This window comes from Giraffa tippelskirchi, chromosome 9 (assembly GCF_054371585.1).
Source record: "Giraffa tippelskirchi isolate mGirTip1 chromosome 9, T2T-mGirTip1v1.2.pri, whole genome shotgun sequence".
NCBI lineage: Eukaryota > Metazoa > Chordata > Mammalia > Artiodactyla > Giraffidae > Giraffa > Giraffa tippelskirchi.
Window position 1 is genome coordinate 52,373,614 of NC_137283.1, and position 20,413 is coordinate 52,394,026.

General features: G+C 51.1%; 1 protein-coding gene and 1 pseudogene across 2 annotated transcripts; one reads left to right on the forward strand and one right to left on the reverse strand.

Moving 5' to 3' along the window:
- The first annotated feature begins 789 nt into the window (after nucleotides 1–789).
- Nucleotides 790–11,345, forward strand: LOC145521865 (3'-5' RNA nuclease TATDN2-like; annotated as a pseudogene). The gene is made up of 5 exons (XR_014065750.1): nucleotides 790–795; nucleotides 1,380–1,817; nucleotides 4,485–4,618; nucleotides 5,877–6,060; nucleotides 6,485–11,345. The product of XR_014065750.1 is annotated as a 3'-5' RNA nuclease TATDN2-like (transcript).
- Nucleotides 11,346–16,471: 5,126 nt separating this feature from the next.
- GHRL (ghrelin and obestatin prepropeptide) lies at nucleotides 16,472–20,406 on the reverse strand. The gene is made up of 4 exons (XM_081526075.1): nucleotides 20,299–20,406; nucleotides 19,982–20,095; nucleotides 16,981–17,089; nucleotides 16,472–16,491 (listed from the first exon to the last, which is right to left on the reverse strand). The coding sequence occupies exons 1-4, from the start codon at nucleotides 20,404–20,406 to the stop codon at nucleotides 16,472–16,474; spliced, it is 351 nt and encodes a 116-aa protein (XP_081382201.1).
- Nucleotides 20,407–20,413: the final 7 nt, after the last annotated feature.

Here is a 20,413-nt window from a genome sequence, read left to right on the forward strand (position 1 = left end):
TCTTGGTATCTCTACTTTTCTTGAAGAGATCTCTCTAGTCTTTCCCATTTTATTGTTTTCCTCTATTTCTTTGCATTGATCACTGAGGAAGGCTTTCTTATGTCTCCTTGCTATTCTTTGGAACTCTGCATTCAGATGGGTGTATCTTTCCTTTTCTCCTTTGCCTTTTGCTTCTTTTCTTTTCTCATCTATTTGTAAGGCCTCCTCAGACAGCCATTTTACCTTTTGCATTTCTTTTTCTTGGGTATGGTCTTGATCACTGCCTCCTGTACAGTGTCACAAACTTCCATCCATAGTTCATCAGGCACTCTGTCTATCAGATCTAATCCCTTGAATCTATTTGTCACTTCCCCTGTATAATCATAAGGGATTTGATTTAGGTCATACCTGAATGGTCTAGTGGTTTTCCCTACTTTCTTCCATTTAAGTCTGAATTTTGCAATAAGGAGTTCATGACCTGAGCTGCATTCAGCTCCTGGCAAGACTGGCCATCCACAATGCTCAGTCACTTCTGGACACGGTAGGCAGTGGTGAGCCCTCTCCAGCATGTGGTCGTGGGCACTCGGATGCTACATGGTGGTCGACCGCCCTCAGGGGATCTAGTGGAGAGAACCAGGGGCAACGGCAAGGCCCTTCCGCCCTGGCCCCGGAAGCTGCAGTGTTGCTCCCACTACTGTCAGTGACAATATAAGTTTGCCCAGGGTCAAGGGAAGGGGTCACAAAGCCCATCTTTCAGTGGAGACTGATGTCAAAGAATTTGTGGGCATAGCTTAACACCGCTACAAGGGCATGGCGGTGTGTTTTGAATGTGTGAGACGTGTTGTTAGGGGCGCTGCGTGCTGCTTTTCTCTGAAATGCCCTCCCCTCCCCTCCCCAACACCGTGTGTTGTTGTTGTTCAGTCACTAAGTCGTGTCCGACTCTTTGGGACCCCATGGACGGCAGCACGCCAGGCCTCCCTGTCCTTCACCATCTCCCGGAGCTTGCTCAAGCTCGTGTCCATTGAGTCAGTGATGCCATCCACCCATCTCACCCTCTGCCGCCCCTTGCTCCTCCTGCCTGTGTGTTCTAGTGAGCAGGTTTTTCCAAGAGGGATTCTTCGGGAAGGGCGTGCAGGCGTAGACTCTTTTTCGGGGATGGCACGTGGCACCACGCTCCTGAGTTGGTTCCCTGAAGCCGCTAGCCCTGTTCCTAGCTGTAACCTCGCTCGCTTTCTGTGAATGATAAGGAAGCCAGGTGACAGAGTGGACTAAGGCATGAACGCAAAGCCGTCATCACAGCCATAAAAGCTGCCAGGGCTTGTGTTCTTCAGGTGACCGTGCACAGGAGGCTGTCGTCACACAAAAAGACACTAACCTTCTGTCTCTTTTGTTTCCTGCAGACTAACCAGGCGAAGGAGGAAAGAGCATTCCGGGAGGGCGTGTGGCCACGTGGCAGCGCCACATTGAGCTGCCTGCCCAGGCTGGAGGGTTTCATCGACACCCACTGTCACCCGGACGCGTTCTTTGCCAGGCTGTCCTTCCAGGGGGTCTCCGCTCGGTTCAGGAGGATCTACAGCACCTCCTTCCCGAAGGAGTTCCAGGGCTGCGTCTCCAACTTCTGCGATCCTCGCACACTGACTGATGGCCTCTGGGAGGACCTGCTGAAAGAGGACCCGGTGTGGGGGGCCTTTGGCTGTCACCCCCGTTTTGCCCACTGCTACGATGAGAGACAAGAAAGAAAGCTGCAGGCCTTCAGGCACCCCAAAGCCGTGGTGTTCGGGGTGATGGGCTTGGGTTACTCCCTGAAGTGCTCCACGCCCGTCCCGGTTCAGCACAGGGTAATGTCTTCCTCGAGGGGCTTGCTTACAGCGTTAGTTCATCATTTCGTTGTTGTAACATCAGGGTTTCTCTGCCTTGGGAACTAATGAATTTAGAATTTAGATGACATCTCTAAGGATGTTGTCACTTTTATCCCGACCCCCTAGTTGTCATTGGTCACATGCTTCACATGCTCAGCTTCATTATGTAAGAAATTGGGACAGGCCTGGAGTGACCCTTGCAGCCAATGATACCAGTGGCAAACCTTCTGATCCTTCTTGGGAAGCAGCATATTTTGTTGATTAATCAAACAATATATTTTTATTCTGATCTTAAAGTTAGTGTGCCCATTGCAGAATATTTGAGAAGTACACAGATGTGTACAGAAGATCATTTCCTGTTCCATCCAAGATGGTGACCATGACCATCATGAGACCTTTTCCGCCCAGTGAGCTTCCTTTACTCCTGTGCTTTTTCAGCTGGCTTCCCGGGGAGGACAAATTCTCCGGCCCAGCCACAGTTTCTGTCCCCTGACAATTCTTCCTTCTTAACCGTTTTGAAATTCAGGTGTGTTTTGAAATTCATATTTTTAGTGTTGCTGTGCCTTGGAGAATTGTGAGGGACAATTGGAGGCATGTCTTTCGAACACCTGAAAAGTAGGAAAAGAGAAAGTAGTGGTCGCGAACCTTTTTCTACTGTGAAAGTGTTCCTGCTTCATTAAATATGCTTTGAAAAATAGGCTTTTTAACATCTATGTACTATTCCACCTCAAGGCTATACTCAGAAAAGGAAATGGCAACCCACTCCAGCACTCTTGCCTGGAAAATACCATGGATGGAGGAGCCTGGTGGGCTCCAGTCCATGGGGTCACTAAGGGTTGGATACAACTGACTGACTTCACTTTCACTTTTATGCATTGGAGAAGGAAATGGCAACCCACTCCAGTGTTCTTGCCTGGAGAATCCCAGGGACGGGGGAGCCTGGTGGGCTCCAGTCCATGGGGTCGCACAGAGTCGGACACGACTGAAGCTACTTAGCAGCAGCAGCACCAGCAGCAAGGCTATACCAGTTTGATTACTTAAGGGAAGATTTTTTAGAAGCAAAAATTAAATGTTGGAATTAGAATCCCTTGCTACCTCCTGCCTCTGGAGGGGCCCAGTGAGGGTGGATTTGTTGGGGAGGGTTCCAGCCAGCTCTAGATACTGGATCTAGCTTGTCTTTACGGTCCTTGGCAAGCAGTCTATGCTCTTGGTTCCCCAGGGTCACTTTCCCTCAGTTGAAAATCACAGATTCAACGTGAGTTACATCAGAGTTGGTATTGGCTCATTGCCACTGTTTTGAGGAGAGGTAGTGTAAGTGTGAAACCTGAATGTCATTGTCAGGTGAACACCATCTGACTCAAATTACCCAAAGCATCTTTTTATTTGATGTAGTAATTCAAACACAAATTATATTCCACAATTGAAAAAAATTCATGGATACGTTAAGTTGAAGATGACATAATTTGTTTATAAATGAATTAGTATTTTCTTTTTTTTTTCTAAACTGACCTTGTTAAAGGAAAGAATAAATTCTAGCCCTATTTTTCATTAAAATTATTAGCAACTTGTATATTTTACTACTGAAGATTTTTAAAGTAACTGGAATTTTTAAAAATATATCTGTAGGTATCCACCTAGAAGAAGGTCTGATTTTGTTTAGGAAAGCAAGTTGGAGGAAATATATGTAGTATTTCTTCCAATTGTAGTATTTCTTCTTTCCACACACACTTGAGCACCTTCCAAGAGTCAGGCACTGTGCAGATGTGTGTATGTATGGCAGCGTTTTGTGTAGGAAAAGGTGTGCAAGGTGAAGGATTACCTCTTGGGAGTGGGGCTAGAGGAGGGGGCAGTGAAGGGGAGGACACTTACCTTGCAGTGATGCCTCTGAGCGCTGCCCTGCCCTGGAGCCCCAGATGCACATTGCCCAGTGGTTGCTATGAGCACAGCCTGGGTTCAGATTTGAATCGTGGTGCTGGAGCTCACCAGCTGCAAGTTAGACAACCTCATTTGGAGCCTCGGTTTCTTTGCAGGATGGGCTAATGGCAGGAGCTCTCCTAAGGTGCTCGTGAGCATTGCACATCATAATACATCTGAATACTGCCACCACCTAGGAGGGCTGTCCCTTGTGGCTGAGCTGGTAAAGAACCAACCTGCAATGCAGGAGACCTGGGTTCAATCCCTGGGTTGGGAAGATCCCCTGGAGAAGGAAATGGCAACCCACTCCAGTATTCTTGCCTGGAGCATCCCATGGACAGAGGAGCCTGGCAGGCTACAGTCCATGGGATTGCAAGAGTGGGACGTGACTTAGCGACTAAAGCACCATCACCACCACCTAGGAAGCGCACAGTGTTAGCTGTTATTATTCTGCCTACAATGTGGGAGACCTGGGTTCCATCCCTGGGCTGAAAAGATCCCCTGGAGAAGGGAAAGCCTACCCACTCCAGTATTCTGGGCTGGAGAATTCCATGGACTGTATAGGCCATGGGATCACAAAGAGTCAGACACGACTGAGAGACTTTCATTTTCATGCATTATAAAGTTTAAGAACAAAGAATTGGACACAGTGTGGGTTGCCCACCGCGCTGGCTGCTCTGGGGGTAACCAGAGTGACCCTGACCCACAGGCGTTGTCCCCGTCTCCTCCCAGGTTTTCGAGAGGCTGCTGCTGCTGGCCATGTCTCTAAGGAAGCCGTTGGTGATCCACTGCCGAGACGCGGATGACGATCTGCTGAAAATCATGAAAAAATGGATGCCTCCAGACTACAAGATTCACAGATGAGAGCCTAGAACTTCAGCAGGCAAGTGAAGTGAACAGGCTGCTCTGTCTAGCATGTTGCTGGGAAGAAGAGAATAAGTGAGGAGAGCATGGATAATGTCACGTCTTTATATAGAATCTTTTTCCAAGAATAACTATCAGCTTGGTCCATATGAAATTTCTGGTATTTGATTGTTTTTTTAATCTAAAAAATGGCAGCTTCATTTGGTTTGAGCTGATACCCTAAATCATTGTGACCCCCATCCCGTCAAAGTGTGAAAAAGGGAAAGTGTTCGTTGCTCAACTGTGTCTGACTCTTTGTGATCCCGTGGACTGGAGCCATGCCGTGATGCAGGCTGAAATGGGGGCTCGGTTCCCAGAGATGCGAACTGTTGATCTTGGGAGAGCCTGCCTTCAGGGCACCTGAAAAGAAAATTTCTCTCCTCCTTTGAATTGAAAAAGCTCATCTTTCCCCCTTTTCCCTCCTTAAAGTCCAGGATGCGTCTTCTCTAAATGGTACCTAGGGGTTCTTTAGTTTGGTAAAGTCACCGACCCCCGCATCGTGTGCCTGTTTTAGGCGTGGGCCAGGCTTGAGGAGGAGGGGCCCTGGAGGAGCTGTGAGAGACGGTCAGCTGGCCCCTGTCCCGAGGACGTGGGGCTGAGGTGGACACCGGGCACCCTGGGAGCCAGAGGAGGGGCCCTTAGCCGCGTCTGGCTACAGTAAGGTCAGGAGTGACGCCCGGCTGGCTCTTTCAAGAGAAGTGAGAATGGGTTCACTGAGAAAACAGGGAGTCTGGATCCCAGGCCAGGTCATGACAGGTGGCTGAAGCGCGTGGGGCTGTCAGGCCACTAGACGCCTGCCTCCAGGGGCCTCGGGCCGGGGGAGTGTCGCCTCTGAGCTGAGCCTCCCCGAGAGACACGAGGCGTGGGCCCTCGGCCCTTCGGGGCTGACGCCTGCTGTCCTAAGAGTGCGGACAGGTGTCAGTTCAGAGAATAAGATTCACCTCAAGGCCAGCCGCCCGTGTTTCGCTTTCTGTTTCCTTCTTGTTCGCTTGGCCACGTGGACGTCGTCTTTCCCTGCTGCTGCTGTGATCCAGAGACTCGGGTTGCCCACTCTGCCCCTGACCGCGTGGACTGTGAGTCCTTCCCTGGGATGCGGTCTTTCTGTGTCCGAGGATTTACCCACCGGCAGTCCCATAACAGAGGTGCCGCGTCTGGAGAAAGTCGGGGGCTCTGCAGAGCGGGTTAGGAGGGAGCCCCGACCTGGCAGTGTCCTTCCCGCAGGCACTGCTTCACTGGCAGCTTCCGGGTCGTCGAGCCCACGCTGGAGCACTTTCCCAACATGTCTGTGGGCTTCACGGCCGTCCTGACCTGCTCCTCTGCCTGGGAGAGCCAGCAGGCCGTGAGAGAGATCCCGCTGGAGAGGATCGTCGTGGAAAGCGACGCCCCCTATTTCCTGCCACGACAGGTAGGGCCGTCTTCAGGCTGAGCTGAGGCTCTAAGGGGAGAGGGTGGGAGGCGGGCGGTCGCCGCGCGAGGCAGGGGGTCCCCGGGCCACAGCACCTTTCCAGGTGCCTCCCCCGCCCCAACATCTTGGCTGTGTCGACGCCGCCTCTGTGTTGCTTTTCAGAATCGGTCTGGGGGACTGAGAAGCTGAAGCATAGCCACTCTGTTCCAGGTGGTGCAGAGACCCACCCTGTAGAGGGTCGTCCAGGGAAGCCTGGGACCCTGCTCACTGGCACCCCCGTGCTGGGGACTCTCTACAACTGCAGACAGAGGGGCGTCTACACAGTGTCAGGGGGGCCCTGCTGGGGGAGGGCCGGGCAGGGGGTGGGACGTGATGGTCATGCCCGGAAGGTGCAGCGGTGTCTTGAAGGCTTGGTGTCTCCCAGGTTCCCAGGAGCGTCTGCCAGTGTGCCCACCCCGGCCTGGCATTGCACACAGTTCGCGAGAGAGCCAGGGTCAAGGTCCTGTCGCTCAGCCACAGCCTGGCCACCCCCTGCGAGGACACCTGCCGTCTCTACAGCCTCTAAGCCAGACGTGCCATCAGGCGTCTCCCAGAAAAGGTGACGGAGGTCACATTGCGTAGGTTTTAAAATCCGAGACAGAAGTGGCTTGGGCTCTACATTTCAAATGGAGAGCAGGTAAACGGAGGGTGAGAGCAACGACCCCAGTGTGTCTTGAGTGAACTCGAGTCTAACCATTGTCCCCATCTCTTCCCCGACCAGCGGCCTGACAAGAGGAAGGCCGTGTGAGCTCGCCCGTGTGAGCTCGGCCTGCGTGTCCCTCTCGAGGGGGTGTGAGAGCCCCCCGGACTCCCAGGGGTGCTTCCTGAGACCTTGGTGGGCGCTCCCCCTTCAGGCTGGGGGTTGGGAGGGTGGTATGTGGGGGTGGGCAAGGGGTGCGCGCTGGCTTCCCGGCCACGGTGCTCCAGGGCCCCCGAAGCAGAGGGGGAGGACGTGAGGACGTGGCGAGCTCACCCACCAGCGCGCGTCTCTGCAGCGGGTGGTATGAGTGGTCTGTGCATAAAGTCACAGCCCTTCTCAGCTAAGCGTGTGGGGGCGCGTAGCATGGTTCCTGACTTCTCCACTCTAAACACACTTCCCTGGTGGAACTCTTCTCTGGGGACGTTTGCCAGAGACCACGCAGGCGGTGAAGGAGCCCCTCGTTTCCCTGGATGACCCTTCAGTCCGATCCTCCGGGTTACCATGTCAGCTCCCAGTCAGCACTGGCAGAAGGACCTCAGCCACTGGCCTCACTGGTTCCGCTGCTGTCGATTCAGTGGGGCCAAGGGGCGCCCATCGTCAAGGACACGTCCTGGCCGAGGGAGCTCCTGACAGACTGGGGGAACCGAGGAAAGCCTGCTTGAGCAAGAGGACCTCAGGGAAGGTGCTCCCGCTCGCAGATCCCCCAGGACTGCAGCCGACCAGGGAAAACCAACCGGGCCTGCATGCCAGGATGAAGAGTGATGCTCCAGTGGAGGTCTCTGCGCCACTGCAGGCTTCCCGCCAGAGTAAAGCACACGGGGCCGCGTGCTCGCGTCTCCAGGTTTAGGCTCCTCATTCCTGTTACAGAGTGCAACGTGACCTGTGTGGGCATGAAAGCCGGTTGGCGTTGGTTCCGATCTAGTTTCCGTGTAGCTGGCTGGATTGTTTTCTCCGTGCTGCCAGAATGCCTCTGTCTCTGCCCCCTCGCCCCCTTTGACCATCCCTTTTGGAAAATAAAGTGATGGGCCTCCCATGGCCTCCACGTTTGTGTATCTTACTCAGAGTGGCACCAACGGTTTAGTTGTTGCCTAGCTCAAGAATCCAAAGGTCTGGAGGCATTCTTGAATATGTATGTGCCTTAGCAAAATTCAACTGGAAGCAAGCATTCCTGGTCCCTTCTTCAAAGTTCTGTGGCTGGACTTTCCTAGTGGTCTAGTGGCTAAGACTCCATGTTCCTGTTGCAGGAGGCCCGGGTTCAATTCTTGGTCGGGGATCTAAGGTCCCACGTGCTGCAGAGAAACTAAGCCCATGTGCCACAACTCCTGAGCCCATGTGCTGGAACTACTGAAGCCTGCATGCTTTGGAGCATGCTCGCCATGACTGAGGAGAGTCTGTGCAGTGCCGCAAAAGATCCTGCTTGACGTGATGAAGATACCATGCATTGCAACAAAGACCCAGTGCAGCCAAATAAATTTTGTTTTAAAAAGAAAGTTCTGCTGCCTTTAAGCATTAACTCTCAATTTACTGCCTGGGAACACCCAGATATACTTGTGCTTCTTGGCCGTGAAAAATAGACCCCTTCTTTGTTCCAGAGCAGTACAGCAATAGGAGGAAGGAAAATTGAGTGCCCAAGGGTGTCATCAGTGACTCAGTTGTTCTGTGGGCTTTGGACTGTGAGCTCTGATGCCTCTGGGCAAACTGACTGCAAGCCGTGAAACAGAATTTCCTCCCATCTTCCAGTGCTGTCCTAAGGTATCCCTGGACACAAGTGCTCAAGACAGAAGTGAACACGCCAGAAGGGCAGCTCTGTTCCAGGAACAGCGAACAAATTTGGAATCTGTGGAGGCCTCCTCTTGGACGCACAGTCGTTGATTTGTGTATTTCCAGTACGTTCTTCACTCAGTCTCAGCCACACACATGGCAGCTGCATCCACCTGACACAGCGATAGCCTCTTCGTCTCTGGAAATCTGCTCTCAGCCTTTCTGAGGTTTCACACCTTTCTCTCTGTGTCAAGTTTGGGACCAGCAGTAATCAAGCTCTACTGCAGGCACTTAGTAATGCAAGCATTTTTGTTTTGTTTTTAATTAATTTATTTTTTAATTGAAGGATAATCGCTTTACAGAATTTTGTTGTTTTCTGTCAAACCTCAACATGGATCAGCCATAGGTATACATATATCCCCTCCCCTTTGAACCTCCCATCTCCCTCCCCATCCCACCCCTCTAGGTTGATACAGAGCCCCTCTTTGAGTTTCCTGAGCCATACAGCAAATTCCCATTGGCTATCTATTTTACATATGGTAATGGGAGTTTCCATGTTACTCTTTCCATACATCTCACCCTCTCCTCCCCTCTCCCCATGTCCATAAGTCTATTCTCTATGTCTGTTTCTCTATTGTTGTCCTGTAAATAAATTCTTCGGTACCATTTTTCTAGATTCCATATATATGTGTTAGAATACAATATTTATCTTTCTCTTTCTGACTTACTTCACTCTGTATAATAGGTTCAAGGTTCATCCACCTCATTAGAACTGACTCAAATGTGTTCCTTTTTATGGCCGAGTGATATTCCATTGTGTATATATACCACAACTTCTTTATCCATTCGTCTGTCGATGGACATCTAGGTTGCTTCCATGTTCTAGCTATTGTAAATAATGTTGCAGTGAGCAATGGGATACATGTGTCTTTTTCAATTTTGGTTTCCTCAGGGTATATGCCTAGGAGTGGGATCATTGGGTCATATGGTGGCTTTATTCCTAGTTTTTTAAGGACTATCTATACCGTCTTCCATAGTGGCTGTATCAATTTACATCCCACCAAGAGTGCAGGAGGGTTCCCTTTTCTCCACACTCTCTCCAGCATTTATTGTTTGTAGACTTTTTGATGATGGCCATTTGGACCAGTGTGAGGTGATATCTCATTGTAGTTTTGATTTGCATTTCTCATAATGAGCAATATTGAGCATCTTTTCATGTGTTTGTTAGCCATCTGTATGTCTTCTTTGGAGAAATGTCTGTTTAGGTCTTTTTCCCACTTTTTGATTGGGTTGTTTGTTTTTCTGGTATTGAGTTGTATGAGCAGATTGTGTATTTTGGAAATTAATCCTTTGTCAGTTGTTTCATTTGCTATTATTTTCTCCCATTCTGGGGGTTGTCTTTTCACATTGCTTATAGTTTCCTTTGCTGTGCAAAAGCTTTTAAGTTTAATCAGGTCCCACTTGTTTACTTTTGTTTTCATTTCTGTTTCTCTAGGAGGTGGGTCATATGTCATCGAGGGTTCTGCCTATGTTTTCCTCTAAGAGTTTTATAGTTTCTGATCTTACATTTAGGTGTTTAGTCCATTTTGAGTTTATCTTTCTGTATGGCGTTAGGAAGTGTTCATTCTTTTACATGTAGCTGTCCAGTTTTCCCAGCACCATTTATTGAAGAGGCTGTCTTTGCCATATTGTATATTCTTGTCTCCTTTGTTAAAAATAAGGTACCCATAGGTGTATGGGTTTATTTCTGGGCTTTCTGTCTTGTTCCATTGATCTATATTTCTGTTTTTGTGCCAGTACCATACTGTCTTGATGACTGTAGCTTTGTAGTATAATCTGAAGTCAGCAAGGTTGATTCCTCCAGCTCCATTCTTCTTTCTCAAGACTACTTTGGCTATTCGGGGTCTTCTGTGTTTCTATATGAATTGCGAAACTTTATGTTCTAGTTCTGTGAAAAATGCCATTGCTAATTTGATAGGGATCGCATTGAATCTGTATATTGCATTTGGTAGTATAGTCATTTTCACAATATTGATTCTTCTTACCCAGGAACATGGAATCTCTCTCCATCTGTTTATGTCATCTTTATTTCATTAGTGTTTTATAATTTTCTGTATACAGTTCTTTTGTCTCTTTATGTAAGTTTATTCCTAGATATTTAATTCTTTTTTGTTGAAATGGTGAATGGGATTGACTCCTTAATTTCTCTTTCTCATTTTTCATTGTTAGTATATAGAAATGCAAGTGATTCTGTGTATTTATTTTGTATCCTGCAACTTTGCTAAATTCACTGATTAGCTCTAGTAATTTTCTGATACTATCTTTAGGGTTTTCTATGTACAGTTTCATGTCATCAGCAAACAGTGAGAGCTTTACTTCTTCTTTTCCGATCTGGATTCCTTTTATTTCTTTTTCTTCTCTGATTGTTGTAGCTTGGACTTCCAGAACTATGTTGAATAATAGTAGTGAAAGTGGACACCCTTGTCTTGTTCCTGATCTTAGGGGGAATGCTTTCAGTTTTTCACCATGGAGAATAATGTTTGCTGTAGGCTTATCATATACGGCCTTTACTATGTTGAGGTAGGTTCCTTCTATGCCCATTTTTTGAAGAGTTTTATATCATAAATGAGTGCCAAATATTGTCAAAGGCTTTTTCTGCATATATCAAGATTATCATATGGTTTTTATGTTTCAATTTGTTAATATGGTGTATCACATTGATCTGTGTATGTTGAAGAGTCCTTGCTTCCCTGGAATAAACCCAACTTGATCATGGTGTATGAGCTTTTCGATGTGTTGCTGAATCCTGTTTGCTAACATTTTGTTGAGGATTTTTGCATCTATATTCATCAATGATATTGGCCTGTAGTTTTCTTTTTTGTGTGTTGTCTTTGTCTGGTTTTGGTATCAGGATGATGGTGGCCTCGTAGAATGAGTTAGGAAGTGTTCCTTCCTCTGCAATTTTTTGAAAGAGTTTTACAAAAAAAAAAAAAAAAAGAGTTTTAGAAGGATAGTCATTAGCTCTTCTCTAAATGTTTGATAGAATTCTCCTGTGAAGCCATCTGGTCCTGGGCTTTTGTTTTTTGGGAGATTTTTGATCACAGCTTCAATTCCATTGCTTGTAATTGGGTTGTTCACAATTTCTATTGCTCCTTGGTTCAGTCTTGGAAGATTGAACTTTTTTAAGAATCTGTCCATTTCCTCCAGGTTATCCATTTTATTGCCATATGCTGCTGCCGCTAAGTCGCTTCAGTCGTGTCCGACTCTGTGCGACCCCACAGATGGAAGCCCATCAGGCTCTGCCGTCCCTGAGATTCTCCAGGCAAGAATACTGGAGTGGGTTGCCATTTCCTTCTCCAATGCATGAAAGTGAAAAGTGAAAGTGAAGTCGCTCAGTCATGTCCGACTCCTAGCGACCCCATGGACTGCAGCCTACCAGGCTCCTCCATCCATGGGGTTTTCCAGGCAAGAGTACTGGAGTGGGGTGCCATTGCCTTCTCCGTTATTGCCATATAGTTGTTCATAATAGTCTCTTATAATCCTTTGTATTTCTGCATTGTCTGTTGTAACCTCTCCTTTTCCATTTCTAGTTTTGCTGATTTGATTCTTCCCTCTTCTTTTTGTGATGAGTCTGGCTAAAGGTTTATCAGTTTTGTTTATCTTCTCAAAGAACCAGCTTTTAGCTTTGTTAATCTTTATCATTGTTTCTTTCATTTCCTTTTCAATTATTTCTGCTCTGAACTTGATGATTTCTTTCCTTCTACCAATTTTGGTTTTGTTTTTTTCTCGTTATTCTTTTTCCAGTTGTTTCAGGTGTAAAGTTAGCTTGTCTGCTTGATGTTTTTCTTGTTGCCTGAGGTAGGATTGTATTGCTATAAACTTCCCTCTTAGAACTGCTTTTGCTGCATTCCATAGGTTTTGAGTTGTGTTTTCACTGTCATTTGTTTCTAGAAATTTTTTGATTTCCCTTTTGATTTCTTCAGTAACCTGTTGGTTATTTAGAAACGTGTTGTTTAATCTCCATGTGTTTGTGTTTTTTACAGTTTTTTTCTTGTAATTGATATCTAGTCTCATAGCATTGTGCTCAGAGAAGATGCTTGATATGATTTCAGTTTTCTTTAATTTACTAAGGTTTGATTTGTGACCCAAGATGTGGTCTATCCTGGAGAATGTTCCATGTTCCACTTAAGAAGAAGGTGTATTCTTCTGCATTTGGATGGAATGTCCTGAAGATATCAAGCGTTTTCATTTTTGCATCAGTGATTTCTGTAACATCCGGGCCAATGTCCATTGAAGTGTGTGGTGCTTGAGTGAAGTTTCCAAGACGGCAGAAGAGCCACTGGTCTGTGGCCAGGCGGTCCCCTTGCTCGCTGTGAACGCTCATCTGTCAACGCTGTGTGGACATGGGTTCAGACTAAAGGGAGGTAACTAAGCTTGGGTCTCTACTGTTGTGTCGGTACACCATTGTAAGAGAATTTCTTACACTCCTGTCAGTGTGTAAGAGGTTAAGTTCATGTGCTATTATGCTAATGTACCTGGCATATTAGTTATAAAACACAAAAGTTTGGTTTTTTTAAAGTCTTTTTTTTTTTAAAGGAGGGTGTTTTCTCCCATGTGGCAAATACCTTGCTCAGCCTGGGGATGAGTACACCAGCTTCAGAGAACCAGAGTCAGTGGTGTCAAGAAGGGACGTGTGCAGGAGCGGGTGTGAGCAGGCTGACGTGGGACCAGGTTAGAAGTGCTGTGTATTCTCAAGTGTGTCCCCTGTGATCAGTTTTTCTGCCAGTTATTGACTTGAAGTTGTCCTCAGCCCACTCCGAGCTGACCCCACGTATTGTGAAGGAAAATGAGAAATAGAAATGAAAGGAACCCCTGGGACCTCAGGCGGTAAGGCCAGGCAGGGACGTTGGTCGCCGATTGTTGAGCTGAGTGTGCGGGAGTGTGGCCTAAGCCCATAGCTCTGGTGAGTCAGAACTTGGTTGCTCTGTGACCTTGGGAAGTCGCTTAATGCCTCTGGACTTCAGTTTTCTCCCTCTTAAGTGGATTTTTTTTGTGAAAATTAACTGAAATTACACTAAATTCATGTAAGCAGTATTTTGAGCAGTGCCTGGTGCCCAGGAAAGTGAAAAAGTGTTACTCGCTCAGTCGTGTCTGACTCTTGTTGAGTCTAAGTTGTGTCCAACTCTTTGTGACTCTTTGTGACCAGAGACTGTAGCCCGCCAGGCTCCTCTGTCCATGGGATTCTCCAGGCAAGAATACTGGAGTGGGTAGCCATTCCCTTCTCCAGGGGATCTTCTCTGACCCAGGGATCGAACCTGGGTCTCCTGCATTGCAGGCAGATTCTTTACCATCTGACCGACCAGGGGTGCCCAGGAAGAATGCAGTAAATGGTGGCTGTTAAGACAATTAATGTTCAGGTGTCCTAGTGGGAGATACTTGGTTCACTCTTGACAGTGACCAGAGGAGGTGGGTGTCATACATGGGAAGAGCCTGCACAGTTCAGTGTCGTGGGTGGATCAGGCAGCTGGCGTTCATGTTCAAATCTGGGTCTGAAGCCTGTAGCTTTCCAGCCCACCGCGCTGCCTGGGCAGTGAGAGAGCCAGGCCGGAGTGGGTGCTTATCATCTGTGTGGCGTGAATGACCTGGGCGAGTGGGAGAGAAGGCTGGTGTGGCCCTTGAGGAAGGAGTAAGGCCTTGTCTCTGGGGAGGCGCAGCCGGTGACCAGCATTCCCTGGGGCCTGACACCCGTCCTCCCCTGAGCCCCATCTGGCTGCTTGTCCATCAGGTCAGGAGAGGGTTTCTTGGGCCCTTTGAACATGTTCAGGCCTTGGGTCTTCCTCTGGGTGTTGAGAAGAGGGCGGTGGGCTAGGGTGGCACCTCTGCTCAGCTTCAGAGCTGGGATGTGACTCAGCTCCAGGCCCGCATGTTGGTCTCTGCGTCAGAGCGAGGGGCTGGAGGCTTCACCTTCCTCCCTGCCTCCCCCTACCCAGGTCGTTCACCTGCTTTCCAGTACCTTAGATTCCTCTTGTGGGGGCAGAGCCTTTCAAACCGTGAACGCCACTTAGAAGCAGATGCTTGCAGAAGCAAGGGCTCGTTGAGCTAAGTCACTAGAGGGTGAGATCGTCAAGAGTGTGAGGTGCCCCGAGAGATGGAGATGTGAGTGTGTGTGTTGTCCGCCCAGTGGACAAGCCTGGCCTTGACACCAGAGCTGAGGCTTAGAGGGCCGGTGTGGGAGGCGAGTGAAAGAGGAGGCAGGACAGCTGTTTCCTGGGCGCTCGGTTTTGTTGAGGCCCATTGGCCAGGCCTGTATTTTCTTGTCACAGGAGTCGACACTTGGACGGGGCTCTGCTACCTGAATAGGACCCTGTGGCCTCTAAACCACTTTATATGTGCCTGGGGGTCTTGTTAGAATGCAGATCCTGATCTGTCCTGGAGCAGGGGTAGGGCCCCAGACTGCGTTTCTGAGAGGCTTTCTGACCACAGTGATGTTCCTCAGACCATGAGTGGCTCTTTGCTGAGGGATGGTGGTAGGGGTTCTGGATGCCCACCATGTGTGATCAGTGGTTAGTGCTTTGTCTTGAGTGCCTGGGGGCTTCCCTGGTGGTGCTAGTGGTAAAGAACTCACCTGCCGATGCAGGAGACGTAAGAGGCGGGTTCGATCCCTGGGTTGGGAAGATCCCTTGGAGTCAGGCATGGCAACCTACTCTTAGTATTCTTGCCTGGAGTCTGGACAGAGGAGTCTGGTGGGCTACAGTCCATAGGGGTGCAGTGGGTCAGACAGGACTGAAGGGACTTGGCATGCACGCATGCTTGATTGCCGGGTGGCCAGAATTTCACTGGAGAAGGTACTTAGCTCCCAGAGGGAGTTCTCTGTGACCAAGGTTTCTCCCGAGTGTGGCTGTTGCCCTGGCTCCACAGAGGGGCGTCCTGCGTGTTGGTGATGGGTGTGCACATGTCAGATGGGTGGCTGGGCGCTGCTCCTCCCCCGTGACCGCCCACCCGTCACCACCAGCTCGAGTCAGCTCACATGTTCGCACCAAACTGCAAGTGAGTGCTAAGTGACATCCCTTCTGGGAAGACTGGGTCTTCGCTGGAATTCAGTGGTGGAGCTTAGCGATCAAGGCTCATTCAGCCATGAGCTGGGCATGCAAGTGGGTTTGGACATCAACCTCGTGTCCCAGATCAACGAAGGGACCAAGGCAGTGGTCAGTCTCGGCCACAGGCGGTGGGTGGCGTCTGCTGTGTTAGGCCTCTTCAGTGGGCGAGGAGCGGGGTGAGGGCAGCCAGGGCCGGCAGTGGCTCTTGCCACCGTTAGGGCCCCACTTACGTCCAGCCTCGAAGTCAGGCTTTCCCAGCATCTTGCCCACCCGTGAATGTCGGTTCAAGGACTTTGGCTCTGATGGTGTCACCAGAAGTTTCCCTGTTCACACAGCCCTTGCTGGTTATTAATAAGAAGCTCCCATTGCAGCTTTGCACCTGGGAAGCTCTGCTGTTTAAAGGAACTTTGTCGTCTTCCTTTCCTCCATCTTTCCCCTCCTTTCCCCTTCCTGTTCCCCTGTCTCCCCCACCTCCGCTTCTGCAATCCCCCAGTAGCCGTATCTGCTTGTAGGAGTGGATCTGGTTTGGTTTCCTAAGCATGCACACCTCCTTGCTATATATTTTTCCTCGTCCTTCTCCTCTCTTTCTGTTGACCATAGACCAGGAATTGCGGGGGCAGGTTGTTTTTCATTGAAATGTGAAATTTTCGTCTTTGGCGAAATAAACATGTTGAACCTTTGCATCCATTTGAGCATTTATTCACCTCCTAGGCTAGTACCCCTCAGAGCTGCATGCGGTCTCGGAAGTGTCCTGGAAGCCAGGTGAGAGCTTCTGAGGGTGGGAGAACGGACAGGTGGTTGGTCCCAGGGCTGGTCACTTGTCAGCCAGGGTTTCTGAAATGCAAGAGGTCAAGTCAAAGAGCTGTGTCTGGGACTTCCCTGGTGGTCCACTGGTTGAGACTGCATGCCTCCACTACAGGGGGCATGGGTTTGATCCCTGGTCGGAGAACTTAAGATCCACATGCCTTACAGTGTAGCCAAAATAAGAAAAACCACCAAAAACCCCTCTACTGTGTCCGCTGTCCTTCTGTTGCCATCCAGTTTGGCTCTCCTTCCACAGGGGGACGGAGGAGATGTGTTGTAATGGCGAGAGGACTGGCCCCTAAAAGTTTTGGACCGTGTGACTTGGGCCTGTCCCCTAAAAGCTGGGGCCCTGGACCCAATCCCCATGGTTACTGAGTGATGACTCTTTGGGAAAGAGGAATTAGAAGCTCTCTTGGGAGGCAGAGTGGGGAATGGAACCTCTGTTTTGTTACCCCTGGGTGGGCTCGCCCTGGGACTCCGGTGAAGCTTGGAATTGAGCAGAGCCGGGCAAGGACTTACTGTCGGCTTCTTCCCAAAGGATGTCCTGAAGAAACTTCCCCAGCGTCGGGCCGTGCTGGAGGGGCTGAGCCCCTGAGAGCTTGATCCCAATGTCAAAGGGGACGTTGAACTAGGAGGAGGACCACCCAGGAATTGTTAGAGGTCACCCCCACCCTCCCACCCCTGCCCCTGCACTCCCACCCCAGAAGAGGCCCTGGGCTCTCTGGAGGGAGAGAGGGAAGGGCCTGGGGTCCGACAGGCCCCCTGAGAGGTGGCTTAGCCAGGTCACCCTCTGTCCCTGGCCTGGTATTACCACTCCACGATCCTTAGGAGGCTCACCTTGTACCCGCTTTACCTGGCTCTGAGGAGGTTACTGATAAAAGCTGTGGGGTCCCCTAGATCAGGTTTCCCCCCACCTTTCAGCTTCGGAAGACATCAAACGGAATGGCCAGCGACGGAGTTACAGGCCCTGGCAGCGTGATGTGGGATCCGGGCTTCCCTGGTGGACACAGCACTGGCCTGGGGGACGCTCTGCACCCCCAGCTTCTCCCTTCCCAGGAGCTCTTCCTCCTGACGGCACAGGCCCTTCCTTGTTCCGTGTTGGACCAGATAGGATGTTGACCTCCTCCTAGCATGATGCTCTGAGCCAAGTCTGTTCTTTCTGTGCCTCTGTCTCTTCCCTTCTACAGGGGGATCATCCCACATCTCCTAGTTTCTCGGCAGCCTATGAGATGACTTGTTGAAGCCCAAAGTTTTGGGCGACCAGGAAGGAACTCTGTTTGCGGCCACATCATTGTTTCTCTCTGGGGAAGCAGAGACCACGTTCACCTCTGCTCATCCAGTACCTGCCTGGGTTCCTGGCTGTGTTGGTGACAGAGCTCCTGGGTGAGTCCACAAAACGATCTTGGGGCCAAAAGGGAGCCCTTGGTCCTCCTGCCCCCGGCACGGGTGCAGCCCTAACACTGCTCAGGCCTGGGCTGAGCGCCTTTCCCTCTGCCTCCCATTTCACAGATGAGCAGGGATGCTCCGAGGTGTTATTAAAACAATGGATAAAATGTGGGTTCCGCTTTTAAAATTTACCTCCCCCTCTTGTCTCCACCGTGAAGATGGAGCTATGGAGATGATGTAATCGATCTGGGGGGAACTGAGGCCCCTTCCTTCCCTCCCTTCAGTAAATACTCATTTCCCCTCCAGCCCCGTGGCCGATGCGGGTGGTCAGGTGACGCCAGCAGACTTTGGGCCTCCGTGGACATTGAGCTGGGGACAGGCCGGGCTGGTCTGCACCCTGGAACCGGGCGAGGGGCACCTGACGGGAGGTGAGATAGCTGTCGGATGGGAGAGAGCGCGGCTTCGAGGGACTGGAAACGGCCCCCTTGGCCCCAGTGTCTCACTGGTCCGTGGGTGACGGGTGGGGTGGGACAGGACTTGGTCTATAAAGCGTCCCGCTCTGAGATTCCATTTTAGGAAAACGTTTGGAGGGAGTGGAGGGGCCTGTGATGCCCGAGGCGAGACCCCAGGACTGGAGGGTTGGGGGCGCACAGCCCACGCTCTGCGGCCCACGTCTTAGGCTTCCCCCACATCTGGTGGGCCACCCCCCCTCCCACCTCTGGACATCACAGACTCCTGGTTCTGGCTGAGGCAGGGCCTGCTGTTGCCTCTATGGAAACTGGAAAGTCTCAGCAAAGATTTCTTCCCCATCTGAGCGGTCCCAGGGCTTCCCCTGCCCCGCTGGGCCTGGCAGTCTCATTGGGAAAGTTCCCTGGTTTTAGTCTAAGGATCTGTGGGCCATCGTCAAGTGGGAACATGACGGGTGGGTTCTCACACGTGGCGGAGGAGGCGCCTGGCGAGATTCAGGGGCTGGGGATTTGACCCCTGACGGGAGCAGAGGCGGACAGAGGAGACTTCCCGGGCACCTGCTCTCTCTGCCAGACTGGCAGTGGAGATCGAGGGCTTGGGGACCCGAGTCCCCCAGACCGTGGTCCCACCACGGCGCCTGCAGGCAGTGGCCCCCCAGGCCAGCGGGTTCCCCTGGCTGAACCTCTGTCCCTCGTCTCTAAACGAGGGCCCGGAGACCAGCCGTACTGACCTCACAGGCGGTTGTAGAGGTTCAATGCCAAGCAGGAGGGTAGAAGGGCTTCCCAAGTGGTGCTAATGGTAAAGAACCTGCCTGCTAGTGCAGGCGATGTAAGAGACACGGGTTTGATCCCTGGGTGGGGAAGATCCACTGGAGGAGAGCATGGCAACCCACTCCAGGATTCTTGCCTGGAGAATCACCAGGGAAAGAGGAGGCTGGGGGGCTACAGTCCATGGGGTCACAAGGAGTCGGACACAACTGAAGTGACTGAACACGCACGCGTGCAGGAGAGCGGAGCCGTGGAAAGTGAGGCCGAGGTGGGGGCAGTAGCTCAGTGGCGACCGGGCACCTCGGGAGACCCTGGTCGCCCTGCACAGAGATGCCCATCTCCACCTAAACCCTGTCAGTCCTTTCCTGGGACCGTGGCCAGGCCGCCCGGCAGGAAGGTCACACGGCAGGGGCCCGTAAAACGCCTTCATGCCCTGTCTCTCCTGGTCTTCCCATTCTCTCTAGATGGTGCCCTTGCCCCATGCAGGATTCCTTAGAGCCCAAGCAAGCTGGCTGGGCTCCATCCTAGCCTGCAGGTGAGGTTCACCCCTCCAGGGTGCCGCCCTGCCGAGATAGGGTGAGGTCAGGTCCGAGAGGGCCCTGAGCCCATCAGAAGGTTTTCTGCGGGGAGACACCTGTAGTCTGTGAGCAGCTCCTCCTTCCTGAGTGTCTGTGAACAGTTGCTGGCTCCCCTCTCCCCTCTGCTGGGGCTCATCCTGTTGCAGCAAAGTTCCTTAGACGTTTGCCTGTTGATGGCAAAGACCTTGCAGAGCCAGGGGTGCAGAGTCTGCTGTTTTCCTGCTATTTGATGTCCCTTGAGTAGCTGCTAAGTGGGTGTCTGCGGGTGGCTTCCTTCCCCTGCCCGCCCCCCCCCCGCCCCCCGACTGCAGAGGGACCCACCCGGATTTCCAGCTCGTCCTCTGCACCTTCCGCCTGACCTCCCACTTCCGGGTCAAGCTGGCCTTCCAGGGCCCGGGGCTTCAGTTTGGCCGATGGCTTCTTAAGTTCCTTTCTCTGCACGAAGGAGGAGGTACTCCCCTTAGGCCCTGCGCCGCCCCCCGTCCTCCAAGAAGCAGAGTGAGGTGTGGGCCCACGATCAGACCCAGAGCCCTCCTTCGGGCTCGGGGAGAAGGCTGAAGCTCAGAGAGGGCGAGCCACTGCCCAGCTCACACAGCTCGGGGCATTCAGGATGCGGGGCTCCTGGGGTGACGCCTCACCTGCAGTTTCTGGTGTTCGGGGCTCAGAAAGCTGGAGCCCGCCATGGCCAAGTCCAGCCAGAGCACGCTGAGCAGCAGCAGGCAGCAGACGGTCCGCGGGGCGGGCATGGCTTCC

Excerpts from the sequence above, each read along its gene's own strand:
- GHRL (XM_081526075.1), bottom strand. The coding sequence starts at position 20,406 with ATGCCCGCCCCGCGGACCGTCTGCTGCCTGCTGCTGCTCAGCGTGCTC. Across the intron at positions 20,096-20,298 it reads CCGAACACCAGAAACTGCAG|AGAAAGGAACTTAAGAAGCC; the intron begins GTGAGGCGTCAC and ends TCCTTCGTGCAG. Across the intron at positions 16,492-16,980 it reads CCTTTGGGAAGAAGCCGACA|AAACCCTGGCTGACAAGTGA; the intron begins GTAAGTCCTTGC and ends CTTGCATTTCAG.